The following is a 17642-nucleotide window of genomic DNA, read 5'->3' as shown; positions in this document are numbered from 1 at the left end:
ATCCCGTCCTTCCCTGAAATAGACATATCATGGCTATACACTCGCAGCCAAAACGATATCATCGATGCTTAGCCAATGAACAATACTCACTCTCGGGCAGTAACAGAACACTACTCTTCGTTAACACTTATCATACATCAAAAGACACAATTACTTTCATCGAAATATGAACGCGTTGACAACCAAGAAAGATTCAACAATTAAGAATAAAGAAAAGATCAGTCCGCTAGAACTATCAGAACACTACTCTTCGTTAACACTTTTCATACATTAACACGTTGAGCGCCATGTCAGCCATCGGTGGCTGACACTAGACTTTCCGTTTAGGCCGCGTCACCCATCGGTGGCTGACAGCGTGTAACATGAGAACTATAAAATTTACACTATTACGGAATTACAGAAAATTTACTTAATTTGGTATCATTACAGGATTAATGGGATTCATTGTAACATGGCAAACATAAAAATGGTTCTCCTTCACAAGTATTACAAAATGTTACAACACGCTTGGTCTTTCTCCTTGCCATCTCTCTACCATCTTTTCTTACATTTTTGTCATAACATAATTTACAGTACTTTCGAACTTCAGAGACTTTTCCCGATTTTCTTTGGAGTTTGTGTTCTTTTTTGGATCTTCTTGCAATTCTGCTCGGTGGAATGTTTTCTTTGTCACAACTTGTAAGATGGACTGCTAATTTCCGAAATTGCGTGGCCTGAACGGGATTGTCTTAGAATTACGCGTGGCGCTCAACGTGTTAAAAGGCACGGTTACTTTCATCGAAATATATTAACGCGTGGACAACCAAGGAAGATTCAACAATTAAGAATAAAGAAAAGAAAAGAATAAAATAAATAATAAATTGCTGAATGCTGACGCAGGTGGGAATAGTGTTAACGGAACGGTAAAAGAAAGGATAAATTTATTTCACCGTAGGCATAAAGGAATCGCATTAATCGAACGGTCGTGACCGCCTGGTGGCTCGAATAATGGAGATGTTACCGTGCTACGCGTCGGAGAAATTCTTTCATCGTACGTTACAAGCTTTTTTATCGTTTTTCCCCCGGCGCTGAACGCGTTAAGAATTCGATTCGCGAAAGCACGCGCTCGGACGCGTCGTTCGAGTAGTAGCGTGAAGAAGAGACGCGACGCCGGCTGCAGTAGTACGAGTACAGCGATAGTTGCAGTGGAACAAGACTCTATAGGACTAGACACGCACTAGCCGCCGATGCAAGTAGTCCACGTCTATTGCTAGGCGGACAGGAGCACAGCGTCGCGTCCCATTCGAACGCTCCACGCAACGTCTCCTCTCTCGCGGTTCAATTTATTCCCTTCGAATCTAGTTTCTATACACTGTGGCGCAAAATCACGCCATTTGCCACCTTCCACAGCTGACAACGATGATAATAATTAAGGAATCTGACGGGGTTTCCAACGAAAACGATCACAACTTTGAATCTTTCGATTATAGACGAAACGCAGTGTGTTTATGGGTTATATGGAGAACAACTTACGTTTATTTACAGAATTATAGCATTTCCTTGCGACACTCGTTACAAATAGAAATGTTTAAATAATACTTCCTTTAAATGTCTGACTGTAGATTTTTCGAAAATATTCTTTGGAATTTCAGAGCAACGCGTATGCTTTCGTATTTCGAAGATCTAAATTACATTTGCAATTGTCTCGACGTTTCGGTCCTGTTTCAGATTCGCTTCGCCAACAGTTCAGATTCAGGTCAAACCGGCCGCGTGTACATGGATTGTCGGAGTTAATTTTATTTCAATGAAATGAAAATAAACTAGTACGAGCGTCGAATTTGTCCCGGATAGCACAAACTCGAAAATGGCCAATAAATTACAAAGGTTGAAACAAACTTGCAGTTTCCATTTTTTATAACCTCTTTAATCGATCGACTACTTTACGTTTTATATTATCCATAAAAATAGCTAAAACAATCCATGCATATGTATATATACATATTCGCGGTTGCTTTAACCTCAATTTAAATTGTTCACGAAGTGGACCCGAAACAAGGTCGAAACGTCGGGACAATTACAAATCTAATTTAGACCTTCGGGATACGAAAATACTACAGGCTGCTATGAAAAATTAAAAAGCATACGTTTTATAGATGATACCACACATTCGAGCCAATTTAAACGTTCATTGACGATAATAGAAACGAAACTAATGTTCTCAATTCTGTAAAAGCAAATTTTGAACGAACAATTGACCAACTTACACGATACTAAGAAATCAAAGTCTTGGATTGCAAGTAATTACGTATTTGTTAATCTTGTCACTGTGTGAATATTTCGAGTTAGTTTACATCACCTACGATTTTTCACTTTCTTCTTATTTCTAAAATGGCGAGACCAGACGTAATTTTATTCATTTTTACGCATCGAGGCATGTTTCCAATTATACTCTTCAAATAATCCGCGTTTACGTTGTTCCATTCTTCGTCCAACTTTTGTTTTAAAGGTATTTTCGATGATATCGGAGTTTTTCCGATCCTCCGTTCCCGTAGTTTCGGCTAACGCGTCGAGAGGACCCGTATCTCGGGGAGTCCCGATGGCTCTCGACCCGTTTAGAAAATATAGATCGCGAGGAAAGCGTGGGAACGACGCTCTGCCCCGCGATTTAACACATCAACTGCCATAAAATTCTATGCGAGGCCAAAACTTTGATTTCAGACAATCGTAAATTGTACAACTCGAAATTTCTCCAAACGGAATAATCATTTTTGTAACTCGGCTCGCATGCGCCTCGCGAATCGCGAAAACGAGGATCGAGACGTATCGCGTAGATCTAATCTAAACGCAGGTGGAGCTGCGAAACTGTACGCAGCCGCGACGGACCAAGATCGATCGAAACATCTGCAACTTTGCTGTAAATCGTGTCACATCGTTCTCCTTATCCTACGATTTGTTTCTCGCCGATCGACGGGAATCGAATTCTATAAATTCTGGACTGCTTTACGTAATTCGATTTAGGGTTTTTTCTCAGGTCAAACCCCTGCCTTCCGCGTATACTACACGCTCATATCGTGTGTGTAAAAACTCCACGTGCGTTCGCAGGAACCCTTAAGCAATCGGTAATTCATTGAAATATTTTCGATGGTACAGTGTCATCCCTTGCCTGTGAGTTATAGAAACGATAAAATACGTTGTCTCGTAACAGTATGTCGGGTCCAGCCTGGTCTAGGACCTCGTTAATATTCACAGGTCCTACCCAAATTTTTGTCCTTCGTCTCGACTTCAAATGAGAGTCCATTTCTTTCTTTCTAGACTACATTTCCAATTCGTTTCTTTCTGGTTTCACAGTTCAAAGTCCTGTGACGTGGTAAAACAAAATAATTATTACCAATGGGTATCACATTTTCAGAAAACATTGTATCCTAAAACGTTTGCACGTTTAGTTGGTAGTTAAGGGTGGCGTTTCTTTTCGCGTACGAAAGGACTCCGGAGGCTGTCTGTAGCTCGTAGGGCAGGGTTGTCCAAGGATCCCTTTCTGTCTGCGCCGCTAGATACCGGCCGGCGCCCCGTCGCCGAAATTTCTGACAGACAGGAGTCGAATTCCCATGATCGTTGCTATTTTATCACGGACCGGGTTCTCTTTCTCTATTCATCTGGTTATTCCCCTCCTCTCGGGCAGAGTCTAGCTTCCATCCATCTATTCGACAGTCGGCCTGTCTCGCGATCCCTTCTGCCGTCCTGCTCCTGCTAAGCTCGCGCCCGCAGCTACTACCCCCTCCGACGGTGCTGTAGGCGACCCCACTCGATTCGCCCCTCAAAAAATCATTACGCCCTTCCGCGGGCTGCGCATGAACGCGGTTTTAATTCGCTACTAGAAAAGTAAAATGTAAACGCCGCTGGATGAGAGGGACGAAGAGGTGTGGGCTGTGGGTTGCACGTGTGCGTGTGTGTGTACGTATGCGTGTGTACGTGTGCGTGTGTGAGTGTGCGTGTGCGTGTGTGCGCGCGCGTTGAGTAGGGGAGGAGGGTTGGCGCGGGTTTAGGAAGGGCAAGGGAACAAGGGAGACCGTGGAACGGGGCGAGAAAGGCGGAGGGGCTGCAGTAGGGTAAAAGGAGTAGGGTAAAGCGATGGAAAAAAGTGAGCAAGAGAGAAAGAAGAAGAGTTTCGCGGACGAGAGGCGTGGAAGGACGAGGAACGCGACGACTGCAAGAGCGCGACGTAGGACAGATCCTTTTTCCACCGACGCGACAGCCGGAGGAGCACCGGGAGAGAGAAAGAGGACGTGGCGCGGTGACGGAGGGACTCGAGGGCGAGAGGAGGATGCTCCCCTACTTCTCTAGGGGTTCCATTGTAATATTTATTGATTGGATTCCTAGGAGCCGAAGCTGAGGGCTGTGGCACCTATACTTCGTCTAGATCGCCTAGAAACGTTTCCCGCCGAGCAATCCTAATCCTGGGTCTTGGGAGATTTCTTTGGACGTCCGAGTCCTCGACGGAGGAACGTTTCCGTTGACCTTGGGTCGAGCAATCGCCGTCACGCGACCCGCCAACGGGACGATAGGTGCGAAATAACGTTCCCGGTGAAAATACCCTGATGCGTTCGCGATCGTTGACTCGTCGTGGTAGGGGTAGGAGAGAGAGAGAGAGAGAGAGAGAGAGAGAAAAAAAACATCGCGTACAGGAATTAATCCTTTTATGTCGGAATTAATTCAGCGGCAAAATATTTCTAAATAAAACGTTTATCGCTTCGCGGGCGCAACCGAGTCTGAAAACAGAAAAATCGAGTGTTTGCGCGATGAATCACACGGTTCGCACTCCATTTTTACCCCGTTAGACCAACTGTGCAGCGCGAAAACCGTAAATTTTTTTATTTTTCCTCTATTTACTTAACGTCTGTATTTGCTGTATTAAAAATGAAGACAACACGCGTGGACGAAACATTGCATTTCACAGGGTAAACGGAGTTTTCGGAAAGTAAGGCTGCGTTGGAAGCCTAATCCTCGTATGGGGTAAATCATTTATTCGCGTCTGTTTATTCCTTTCCCTTTTTCATCGTTTGACGATAGTTGATCCTTATCTTACGCGAATAAAAATTTTATCCGACTTACGATCATTAATTTAAAGTACTGCTTTGAAATTCAATATCAACGGGAAATACAGTTACGCCATTCGGGTAAATATCAAAGAAAACTTTTCTCTCGTTAATTAACAAGTCTAAAAGGAGCGAATCTGCAAATATCAATTGATAAATTGTTGATAAAGTAGCGAGACACGCAGGAAAAGGAAGCTTGCAAGACTGCTTTTTCAATATATCTCTGGGCCCGTGCGCCGATTAGCGATCAAATGATCTAGAAACGAACCACCAGGCGCGTTCGACATCGTTGTCTACGTCGCTATTCTCATTCAACGGTACGCCATTGAGACAGAAACAAACGCGACGGCCTTTTTATTCCCCACCCCTGGCTATCGATGGACGAATACCTTGGCCACCGTTTCCTATGGAACACGCCACGGTGACTCTTATGAGTCAGTTGCCCTTGAACGTGTATATTCAGGATGCTTCGCGCCGCTTCCCGTACACCTCCGTGTTTGCAGAATCGAGGCTACGGGCTGAAAAATTAATGGCTCGCCGAGGGAACATGGCAGAAAACCCAAAGATGCGATACAACGTCACGTGCACCTCGAGTGATCCGTCTAATTCGAAGATCGATTAAAATTTAATTCTTTAAAAGATCGAATCTCTATAAGGGTGTTCCACCTATATCTTCCCTTGATCTAGTAATTAGACGTTCCGTGGCCCCTGTACCGTTTCCTCGAGGCTCCTGGGAACGGTGTAACGCGTTCACGCCGCTGTTGGACAAGTAGTAGCTTCTGGCTAACCGTCGACGAAAAAGCGAAACGGTATCTAAACCGAACCGGATATACTCGAGAAGCGTTGCGCGGCCTATCCGCGCGCGATAATCCCCGGTGGTACCGTCATCGGGATCGGGGCACGCGTTGTCCGTGACGCGACTCGTCGCCTTAAAAATTCCCGAGTCCAGCGCTTTTAATTGGAAGTCGTTAGCTTTGTGCATTTTCGTCTCGCGGGCCAACGGATGAAGCGGGGTGGGCCTCGACGAGGGCGCGAGAAAGAGATGGAAACGGTTTCGCGGAGGGCGTACGGAGGGGGGAGGTGGAGTGGGAGGGAGAGGGATTCGGGAAGAGGGCGCGAGGAGAAGCAAAGAGTGAGGTGGGGTGAAAGGGGAGGCCACGGCCGATGCGGCCACAGGCATAAAGCTCTTCCCCACCATCGACTCTCTTTTCTCCGTTCTTCTCTCTCACTCTCCTCTCTCCCTGCGTACGCACTATTTTTTAGTCCGCACTTATTACGACAGATGTCTCATGCTCCGATAAAGAATAACGGCGGTCGCCGATCTCCCCCCCCCCCCGCGTGTACCGTGCTAGTCCTATCCAGGCTCGAGAGCTGCAGCCCGTACTCTCGGCGCTTCTCGTGGCTCTCGTGGTGTCGTCGTGACACGTCGCGACGCGACACGGTTACGTTACCTTACGTTACGCACACCTTTTTTGTCTTCCCCCCCTCTCTCTTTCTCTCTCTCGTTTGCCACCCTCGCCTGGAGCGAGGGCTCCACCTCTCTCCCCCCTCTCTTATGCGCTCGGAACGTGTTGCGCCGCCGTGACAGTGACTTTGTTCCACGACGTGTCAACGGCTGGCTGGCTGACTGGCTGACTGGTGTGTCCGCTCCGCTAACGCGATCCCGTCGTGTCCACGCGAGGAGATAAACTCTCGCGCTTCGGTGGTGTGGCGACGGCGGCGGCGGCGTTGGTGGTGGTGGTGGTGGTCGATGGTGGTGGTGGTGGTGGTGGTGCGGTGGTGGTGTCCGAGTGCGCTAAACAGGCCGGTCGAGAGAGATCCTTCGCATTCCGGAGAGTGTGGAGCGTGGAGCGCGCGGCAATTTGCGTCACGGTGGCTGCTCGCATCCCGAACAGAACGAACACGTGGCTAGGTGGGTAGCTCGTGCGTGCGTGTGTGCGTGCGACCAAGCGCGGTTTGAAATTCCCGCGCGTACGGGTCTCCTCTCGCTGGCCGGGAACCGATGCTTCCGTATTTCGCGGGAACCGCGACAAAGAGGATTCAAAGAAAGCTCCACTCTCCCGTGCGCGCTCGCTTGGGCGTTGTATCGTCTTTTTCTCTCTTTCTCTCGCGCACGCCGTTAGAGGGGGTAGAAGGCGGGGGCAGGGCTGGGTGGGGGCGATGGTGGCGGAGGCTTTAGGGGTTGGAGGGATAGAAGGAACGAAACGCACGTGAGCGGTCTGACAGGTGCTGGGAGGAAAAGCTCTCGTCGGATCTGAAAAAAATTGTGAAAATTCGAGACGGCCGCGCGCGGCTGCCCCGTTCTTCTCGATCCTTGTCGAAATCTACTTATTCGCTTTCTCTGTCCCGTCTTCGTTCTCTCGCTCGCTTTTTTCCCTCCCGCTTGCTGCCTCCCTCGCGGCCAGACTCCTCGCGTTCGTCTGCTGCGTCCCCGTGGTACGTCTCGTTCTATCTCTCTCTCTCTCCCTACGACGCTCCGTCTTCCCCTCGAACCGGCTTCTCTCTCCTCTCGGTCGTTCTCGGTCGTTCTCTCTCGTCGTACCGGCGATCGCCGGCTTTTCGTACGTTTTCGTGCTGCCTCGCCGCGACGTACGCCCGCGTCGTCGACGAAGGCACAGCTGCACAGTCGTGACGTGACGTTTCGGGGGTTAGTTCGCACGGTATGTGACGGAGAAAGAGGCCACCGGTGGACTGCTCTGGTCGTAGTGCGTTTCCGGTTTTTCCAACTGCTTCGCGCGGCGCCTTGGGTCCCCGCTCGCGACATGTGATCCTTGTTGGCCGGAGTCGACGAATCGCGAGTCCCGGTGCCCCGGTGCCCCCGTGCCCCCGTGCCCCCGTGTCCACGGAAAGCGGGAAACAAACGCGCTTTATCTGCCTTACACGCTCCCTCTGGACACCTTTACGGTTTTCTCCCTCGCGCGTACGCGTAAACGTCGGTCACGCGATCAAACCGCACGCGGATTTCCTTCCTGCTGAATCGTTTCTGCCGCGTCTCGTACCATCATCGTTGGTCGTACACGACCAGCTTGCAGATATTCCGCGATCGAGAATGACTTTCCGGCACGAAGCACTACTGGTCGAATGTAGGGGACTCGTTCGCGAACTTGTGAAGTGCGCACTTTTTTGCGAGGTGGCGTTGTGGAGATAAAACGTAAACCAGTTTCGATTCAGTTCATTGTTACGGTCATTAGCTTACGCGGCATGACGAGTGATAGGTGTGCTTTCGCGATAACGCATCCGCATTTTTCCAACTGTGATTCCTCTCTGGATAGTGTGGTGGTGAATGTGCCTTAGAAATTACGCAAATATCGTAAACAGCCATTTAGCCGCGATCGCAAAGGAAAAGGTAATCAGTGGTCAGACCGGTCACACACACACACACACTCTCTCTCTTTCTCTGTCATTCTCCATTTTCGAAACGCGTGCACGAAATAATCATCCGCGTATTTCCCCGCACTGCGACTCTCTTTCGCGAGACAGAGACAAATCGAAAGACGGATTCGCCGTGTACCTTTTTTCCCCGTTCGTTCGACTATCGTGTTCACGCTCGCTTAGGATCGTGCATGGTAAATAAAGTTGACTTTTGTGTTATTCGGGTTTCTTATGGGGCCACGCTGACACGCAGCATACGGATGTAAACAATAATATGACAAATACACAATTTTAACGTCCTAGGAGCGTGTCTAGTATAAATTACGCCCCGGAATTAATTCGCGAAAATTAGTTACCATTAACGTTTGGAGAAAGTAAAAAATTCGTCTGGTTAAAAATATAGCGCTTTTTAACGCTGAATTTTCTTTATCGTTAGTGATTCAGCAATTGAGAGAAACGGTGCATTTGAATGTAATCGTTTCGATAAAAATGCGTGCAATTTGGTGTTACGAAATTTTTAAATAATACTTGACGCGGATCTGGAAGGTTCGCGAAGAAAAGCATCGGTGGAATAAGAAGGAAAGGGTTCGATGTTGCATTCGTGTAATATGGATACCCTGTTTTGGATAATCACGCGTTTGACGTCGGGGGGAGAGGGGGGGCGAATTAATTTTGAAAAGGGGGAGCGGACGATTGGAAACGGTTAGAAACAGTGGATAGTTTGAACGTGTACTATTATGAAAGCGTTTCGCTGGTCAGAATTTTCACGAGACTGCGAAACTTATCGCGAATTGGTCACATATAAATTTAGCAGTGCGCGATAGCCAAGTTAAAAAAGAGTCTGAAAACAGTTTCCGAATCGCACCGCCGGCTTATGATAAACGAGTATCGAGAAAGAAATTTCTTTTTTTCCTCCTCGTACGTCGCTAACAGTGGCCACACGATAATCGTTCGCACGTAACCAAAATGTTGAAGTAAATATATTTACCGAAATGACCGTTGCGTGTTTGGTCTCTTGTGTCGCGGATCGCGTTGCGTTAATGACTATTTTCTTCGCGGCGGACGGGCCTGAAAAATATACGAGCGTAAAAATACCTTACGAATCAGCGATACGACGATTATCAACGGAAACGTTATAAAATAGTGTACACGGTGTCTGTGGTGCTTGTTATCGTAAATAAACGCGTTATAAAAAAGACAAAAAAAAAAAAGAAACTATACAATCGACGATCATTAATTCCATTCTCTACATCGAAGCTTTTGTCATAGCAATACCAACACATACGGACGCGTAGCCAGGCGAGCACTGTAAATTTGTTTTAAGATCTTTCCTCTTTTTTTTTTTTATCATTTTGCTAAGATAACACTATCAGCATACATTTAATGCCTGCGCTTTTATAAGTGGCGGAGAGAATTATTTAATCGTACGTTCTGGCTTCGCTCCAGCCTGGCGACCTAATTTTCTCGTATGGTGCAAATAAAAAGTAGTGTATGTAATTCCTCGGCGACTATTTTTACGCCATGCACTCTTCAATTTTTATTCTTCGTGAGCTCGCGAGAGAACTCTGCGTCCCGTAGCCGATTTTCGTTCGTAACGGTTGTACCCCGGCGCGGGCGTCGCGGTTCTTTGGCTGCCCACGGCGAAGATTCCTCGAAGGATCCCCGCGGCCCACGATTCGATGCCACGTAAAAATACCGCCGACTCAGAAGTGTCGTTTTGCGCCACCGTATTTTTATTCCGTCGGAATTAACGACATATGTTCCGCGCGCGACACCTTCGGTCCGGTTCGAACCGCAGCCGAACCGAATCTGCGTATTAATTCGTTATATAAGTTATTTTTTCGCGGGTACAGAGAGAACGTGAACAAAAACGAATCGACATCTGTTCTAACGCCACACCTACGGGTAACGCGCGCTGGTTAAATACCGGTCGACACATCGAATCGTTATATAATTTCGTTGTTTATTGGATCATTTTCTTCTTTTTTATCGATTTGCAACAGCGCTCTTCGTTTCGAAATGTTTTTTCATCGATCATTATCGGGTTTTCGGAACGTTTATCGACGAGGTTCACCGCGCGACTAGAAATTGCAACTCGACGATCTCGTGTTCCGGTCCCTTCGGGTGCCCGCGAACGTTCGAACCGATCCGAGCCAGTCTATCGAACCTTAATTGACTCGTAGCGGGGCATAATGTTTTATTAAGCGATAAGATAAGTCTTGCGTCGGTTTAAATAGCGCACATATTATTTCTGATTATAGGTGAATAGACAACGATGGTAGATACGCAACACTTTTGCCTGCGATGGAACAATTACCAAAGCAGTATAACGTCGGCGTTTGAAAACTTGAGGGACGATGAGGATTTCGTGGACGTCACATTGGCCTGCGATGGCAAGAGCCTCAAAGCGCATCGCGTCGTACTTTCCGCCTGCAGTCCCTACTTTAGAGAATTGCTCAAGGTAAGATACACGCGGCTCCGTCCGTTTCCTATCCCCCCCCCCCCTTTATTTTCGTTTCTTTTTGTTTGTTTCTTCTTTTTTTTTTCATATCCCTGCCTTAACCGCGACTCGATGCATCGTCGAGCGCAACGTCAATGTTTAACTAATCCGAGAAAATGTCCCTTCTTCTCTTTCCCGCCAACCTTCCCCTTTTGCAGAGCACACCGTGCAAACACCCGGTGATAGTACTTCAGGACGTAGCGTTCAGCGACTTGCACGCTTTGGTGGAGTTCATCTATCACGGGGAAGTGAACGTGCATCAGCGTTCCCTTAGCAGTTTCCTGAAGACCGCAGAGGTCCTCAGGGTATCGGGGCTCACGCAACAGGCGGACCAAACGGACAGGGACGAGGTGAGCTCGACTTTTACCCTTCAACCTCGCGAGCAGAGCTTGGAAACGTTTCGATCCAGTTCTCGAAATAAAAATTCTTGGTAACCGTTTCGAGGACCTAAAGTTGCTACAAGCCCTGCTTGAAAGGAGCACCTGGTTTCGAAAAATTGAAAAATTCTAACTACGCCAGCCAACCCGCAAATTGATTATGCTTTGCATGTTATCTCTGACAGAGACGTGACTTTCGACTAAAGTACCACCTTATCTCGCTGCACAATGTATATCCATCTTGATTTCGATCCATAATTGCCATAGGTCAAGCAAACAAAGATAACCGACCATGTTACAAATAGTGAGCCGAACAATCGTAATCGTTCGCGGATCCATTTTCCGCTAGTCGATCAATAGTTTGTTTTTTTTAACGAATCTATAGAAAATTTCCATGATAGTTTCTTGATTGAAAAAGTCAATTACATTATAGTTATCGAACAATGAATCACCGAACTGATCTAATTTTTGATTATTTATTACACTCTTGTCGCGAGATTGAGCAAAATTATTTTATTTCGTCATCGTGTGTCTGCTGATAAGATTGTTATGCTCATTGTTAAAGATTTGATTTGAAATACTCTAAAGTCGGGATCTATCGCATTTTATTGTTAGGCGCGACTATGGCGATGTTTGCTCGGCCAGTCAGCGAAACTTGGACAAAACGGGAATTAATGTCTGTAATTTTACACGAAGTTTCGCAGCTTTATGAATTATGTAATTTCATTGGTGGCACGATTCCGATCGGAGAGGTCTTTCGAATTCTGGGAACGTAGTCGTCTCATCGTTAAAAATGCTCTTCGAAACAATATCTTGGTTCTCTAGGCGATGTAACGCCGAGCTGTTTGCTTCTCTCAACACAACCAAGCCTAATCTAAACAATCAATCCTACGATACCTGATAGCTACGTGACTCGGAGTCTGTGAGGGTGTATGGTTTATGTCACAATCCCATTTAGTCTCTGACCCAACCATGAACCTATGGAATAACAAAATAGCGTCGATCTGTCTGCCTTTGAACACATTTTCAACGTTATTTCTATCGCGGTTAATACTTAATTCGATCAAAAATTGTCCCGCTTTCGTGTTTGGACGAAAATACTGATACGTGTTTCGTTAGAAATTAATTTAAAGAGCAAACAACGTGAATTATTGAATTAGATCAGAAAAAGCATCCTGTCGCGTTGTAGAATTTTGGGCAATAAGCTTCGCCCACGGTCATAGTACTTCGCCTTGACGATAAGAGAAGTTTGTACAGTCATGCTTGTTTTACCGAGAGAGTAAAGTTAATAGTGTATTAAGTCAATGGTTTATATTTGTCTTTTTATTTATCTTTTTCATGACGATTGAACGTGAAAGTGTCGCTTGAAATTCTCTCAAACGTTGAACTACATTTTAATAAAAAATCGAACAAGTTTTGTAGCGACGATACAAGGAATAACATTTAAAAAAAATATTTCTATCTTGAAGAAAAGTGGCGAAAAGTTTCATCAAACCCTAATGCTGTAAAAAAATTGTCGAATAGCACTACTCGTTTTACCATTTTACATGTAGTCTTCCCCCTCAAGTTGTAGTAGAAAACTCGACACGAACATATGAGACGATCTAATATTATTGGAAAATTATTGATTCGTTACCTAGTTTATTATTGGGTCATCGTTGGGAAAAATGAGATGTCCATGTGATGCAAAAATTCGATTGTTCATGACTTGATCCGATTATGGTCGGGGAAAAATATTAATGGGAGATTCTAGAGCCCAAAATAAAACGAAAATCATGAATACCAATTTGTTCATTGAGGCTTTGTTAAAAAGTTATTAATGCTTAAAGTACCGCTTGTACAACGGCGATCTGCGAACAGCTACGTGCGCGCGATAGTGTGTTAATATCTTTTTAACAAAGCCTCAATGAACAAATTGGCATTCTTGATTTTTGTCTTATTTTGGCCTCTAGAATCGTCCATTGAAATATTTTAAAACCAACAAATTGGTATCGCCCGTTAAAATTGTTCCCAGAGGTAGTCAAACATCCTCTATGTCGATCACGATTCTGAAAATCGGTGTCGAATTTGTCTGCCCGATGATTCGTCCGATCCTTTCCCCTTTTCCGCTTTTCCCGTTAACTGGAACGTCCCGGAAGACGAGACAGCGGGCACACGCTCCTGGTCGTCGATTAAGCGGCATTCGACCGATGGTTTTGTGCCTCTGTTGCAATTGCAATTGTTTCTCTTCAGCTGTCCCACGTCCGCGCGTTGGCCGCCGGTGGCAATCATCTTCCTTTCCACGAGAAATTGGACGAAAGCTTTCTCCGAGGTGGTTCCCCGCCCACGCCAGTGACCCCGATACCACCCACCGTGCAGCAATTGATACGCAGGCCGCCGATACGTAAGAACGAAAGACGAACGCCGGATCCGCACGAGGAGCCCACCAGGAAGACGAGGCTGCTGTCGCCGCCGTTGAACAACAACGACGCGACGCCCACGGACTTCTCGATGGTGAAGAACAACCATCTTTCGAGCAAGGTCGAGGGTAACGGCGTGCACGAGGAGGCCAGCCCTCTGGAGGACAACATTAAGTGCGAGCCGTTGGAGCTGACAGGTGGTAACGGCGGAAACGGAGGCAACAACGAGGACTCGTCGGATTCTGCAGCGGCTGCGTCGGACCGACCACCAGCGTCTGCGAGCAGTAACGAGCACGAGGTCGAGTCCGAACACACGTCCACGCTGAATTTTTCGTCAGAGTCGAAAATCTTCCCGCCGACGCCTGGGGGCTATAATTTCAGTATGGCGGCGCTCTCCACGGACCACATGCCGTTGTCAGGTACGCCAACTAAATTCCGCTTGCACGTAGGCCTGTACGCATTGACCAATTTTTATCGTTTCAACGGAGTCTCGATTGTCTCAGGTACAACGGTAACACGAACTCTCGGTGCTCTTTTCTCTTATCTGTCTATGGGCAATGAGACTCGAGACATTCGGGTCAACGATTCAACCGAACTTCGTAAAGTGAAATAACCTATTGCGCGATTAGAAACCTTTTTCAATTTAGAAATCTTGGTAATTCTGGTGATTGTTCGCGAAAGAATATCGAAAATGAAGAGTCCGTTTACAAGAGATCGACTTTAACCCTCTATTTGCCCGTATTGATCCGGGATTTAAAAAAACAATTCATCGCAACATTATGAAAAGGATTAAGTCTATTATTATTACTTTCGTGAAAAGGTTAAATTTTGCATTTTTTTCTTGCTCGCTTAAATAACTTACACGTGGCGTTATTAACAAAATTAATATTATCACACTTCTAACACACCAGACAAAACAAAACTGACGAAGTATCGACAGAAAACAACATTCAAATGCTTGGTTCTATAATTATGAAACAACAACGAATCAGTGTCTTGTAGTTAATTTATTTAGAATAAATATAATTCAACTGTTTCTAATAAAACATAGGTTGCTGACGTAATCTCAAATATATGGTATATTCCGTTTCTTCAAATTTCACAAAGTCATAAGGACATTTTCGACAGGCAGTATACGTATTAATTATGTAATGCCTTTGAGATAACCAATAACAATATTGATGACGGTTGGTAACAACCTGAAATATTAACGTAAATGCTTTGCAAGTTTATATTTGAGATAAAAATTCGGCCCATAAAGGGTCAACGATTCATGATGTATGCGTGCAATGGAGTAAGACTTGGATATTACCATAAGTAGAAACCATGATGGTGGAGATATACCTAAATTCAATTATACGGAAATCAAAGCGGTATTTAACAAAATTGTTATCCTCGTTTTCGATTTTTTACATAGTTTTTCGCGCATAATTAACCCACTGTACACAGAATTTAGAGTACTAGAAACGAAAGGAAATATATCTGTTCGTTGAACGTGTTCGGTTTAAAAAAAGTCTGCTCAATTTCCAATATTCTGTCATCATTCCGATCGCTTCTATTCCACCTGATTTAGTCGCGGTATTTTTCCCCCATTGTTCTATATATTCCTTTAAGAATACCGAATGATGCTTTCTTTTATTATTCATTTTGATAATCGATACCAAGATGACGACGTTACAGAAATATAGATATTCTAAATACAGAATTAAATTCAGAATATGACCTGGTATCCAGCAGCAAATAAGGGTACAACCAGGGATCGAATTAAACGAGACACCGATTGCGATCATCGAGACTCTACCCTTTTCTTTCATCGAATCACTCTTGAAACACCTAATTCTACGGTTAAAGTATTTAATCCTTTCGATTATTTTCGAACAATTTTTATACACTGTGAAAAAAAATATGCTTTATTTTCTCTAATGGACACTCGACTGACGTTCCTTTATCAATTGTACAACGATTCCATATTAGCTGCCCATTTTATTCGTGCATTCGAGGGTAAAGTTTTTCCTTTTGATCTGCTCGTTGCAAGTTTAACCCTTTGCTCATACAAATTATTGATGTCAACTTTGGCAATCATGAACTCGTCATCAAGTTTTATGTATTAAAATCAACACATTTTTCCATTCATGAGGTATTCGTATAATAAATCCATCCTTTTTTATCATTCCTTGTAAGAACAAATTTAAACAAAATTAAATAGTACTTTCGAGTCTTATAAATTAAAATCAACACATTATCCATTTAAAAACAGATCTATCCTTTTTATCATTCCTTGTACGATCAAATTTAAACAAAATGAAATAGTATACGTTTGAAAAAAGATTTGCAATTAAATCGTACGTCGACGGGGTTGATCATGTACGATCTGCGTCGTTGATAGCGAAACGTGTTAATAAACGGATCGAAGACGATTAGAAAGATTGTTCTGCTCGGGTTCTCTGGTAATTGCGAAGTTGCGTACAGGCCGTCGTTCGATCCCACGTCGCGGTAGAACGTTCGTTACTACGTGTAACGATAGTGAAATTTCCAGGATTGGGCCACGGGTTGCAACCACCGGACTTGGCAGGAACCTCGCAAGGTAAGAATATTTACAATCAGCTCTGCCCTGTAAAATCATTAGAATCGATGCTCGAGCGCTCGCGTCGTATGCTTTTTGACGATTGATCCGTAGTCGAACGATGTTAACGGGAGGTGATATCCGATCGATTCGATCCTTTGTTCTCTTGATTTTGCCAAGGGCGCACTCTATGCTATTCCATTATTTTCCACCGACAGTCGATACATCGTGGCCGCAATCGTCTGCGGTGTAGCGGTTCGCTCTAATAAAAGTAACTAAAAAAGACTTGTGCAGTTATATCAAACTAACAAATCACGAATTACAAGAATAAATATTTCTTTTTTTTTTCATTATATATATATTTATATACACATATATACATATATATATAATTTATTTATTTGGTTGCGGTGAAAGAGCACTACTGTCTGCTTGGACGATTAAAACTTCTTCTAATTGGCATGCGTTAAAAAAATCATCGATATCATCATTCCTTATTTGGTTTACCATTTACAAATTCGCCTGCATTCGCATTTCATGATGTCATTACGTTTCGCGTTTACCAACGAATTCCCGTCGTTCGAAGGAATTTATCTGCCGATCGCGCGGACGTTCCTTTCTTTTCTTACCCCGAATTTTCGAGGTTTTCGCTCTTCGAAGGATAAGAATAGCCGTTCGAAACGAATGTACGGTCGATTCGAGACACGCGCCCGGTGTCCACGGGAACCGTTAAAAATCGAGCGTTCGGCAGATACGTTCCCGTCGATCGGCCGTCGAGTTCGCTGCGATCATTCTAATTGGCAGAAAAACGATCGATGAAACCATCAGTTTGGAATCACTGTACAAAATATCCGCTGTAATCTCTACCCGTGATCTAAGGGAAACGAGAATTTCTCTCCCCCCGACCCCAGCCTCCCCCCACGCCCGAACAAAAAAAAAAAAGAACAAAAAGGGACAGAAGAAGTCGACAAGTAACGGATGCAGCGACAGACTGTTTTCTTTGTGTACACCTAGAATTCTCGGGTAAAATTGTCGCCGATTTATTAACACTTGACGCTTTTCGAGTATACGCGAAACCGCGTCGAGCGTCGATCGACGATCGCTCGTCGACCATATGCATATGTGTATTTATACGTGCCGTGCTCGTATTGTCCAATTCGTCGTTGAAGTATTTTTTTGTATCAGTGTTGTTGTCCCATTAACGTTTGGTAACGGAATATACACGACGCTGCCGCGATATCGCCGATAGGACAACATTATGACATTGCTTACCGGACTCGTATTTACGACTATACACATTTATATACAGAGCGGACCGTTTAAAAACTTTTGCATCGAAATATCGATTACGTAACGAAT

General features: G+C 44.9%; 1 protein-coding gene across 1 annotated transcript in view; it reads left to right on the top strand.

Annotated features, from left to right (window-relative positions):
• The window catches only part of LOC122400286 (protein tramtrack, alpha isoform), a 38255-nt gene that overhangs the window by 9580 nt on the left and 11033 nt on the right, over window positions 1–17642 (top strand). The window contains exons 2-5 of the mRNA XM_043401664.1: window positions 10706–10905; window positions 11103–11294; window positions 13554–14139; window positions 16245–16304. Of these exons, the coding sequence (XP_043257599.1) occupies window positions 10720–10905; window positions 11103–11294; window positions 13554–14139; window positions 16245–16304 (1024 nt within the window). The 5' untranslated portion in view covers window positions 10706–10719. The remainder of the gene's footprint in view (window positions 1–10705; window positions 10906–11102; window positions 11295–13553; window positions 14140–16244; window positions 16305–17642) is intronic.

The sequence above is a fragment of the Colletes gigas genome, unplaced genomic scaffold (genome assembly GCF_013123115.1).
Source record: "Colletes gigas isolate AHSC1104 unplaced genomic scaffold, ASM1312311v1 Colletes_gigas_Sc00016, whole genome shotgun sequence".
Classification (NCBI taxonomy): Eukaryota; Metazoa; Arthropoda; class Insecta; order Hymenoptera; family Colletidae; genus Colletes; species Colletes gigas.
The sequence above is the reverse complement of the archived record's forward strand: the minus strand, read 5'-3'. Positions and strand labels throughout refer to the sequence as shown.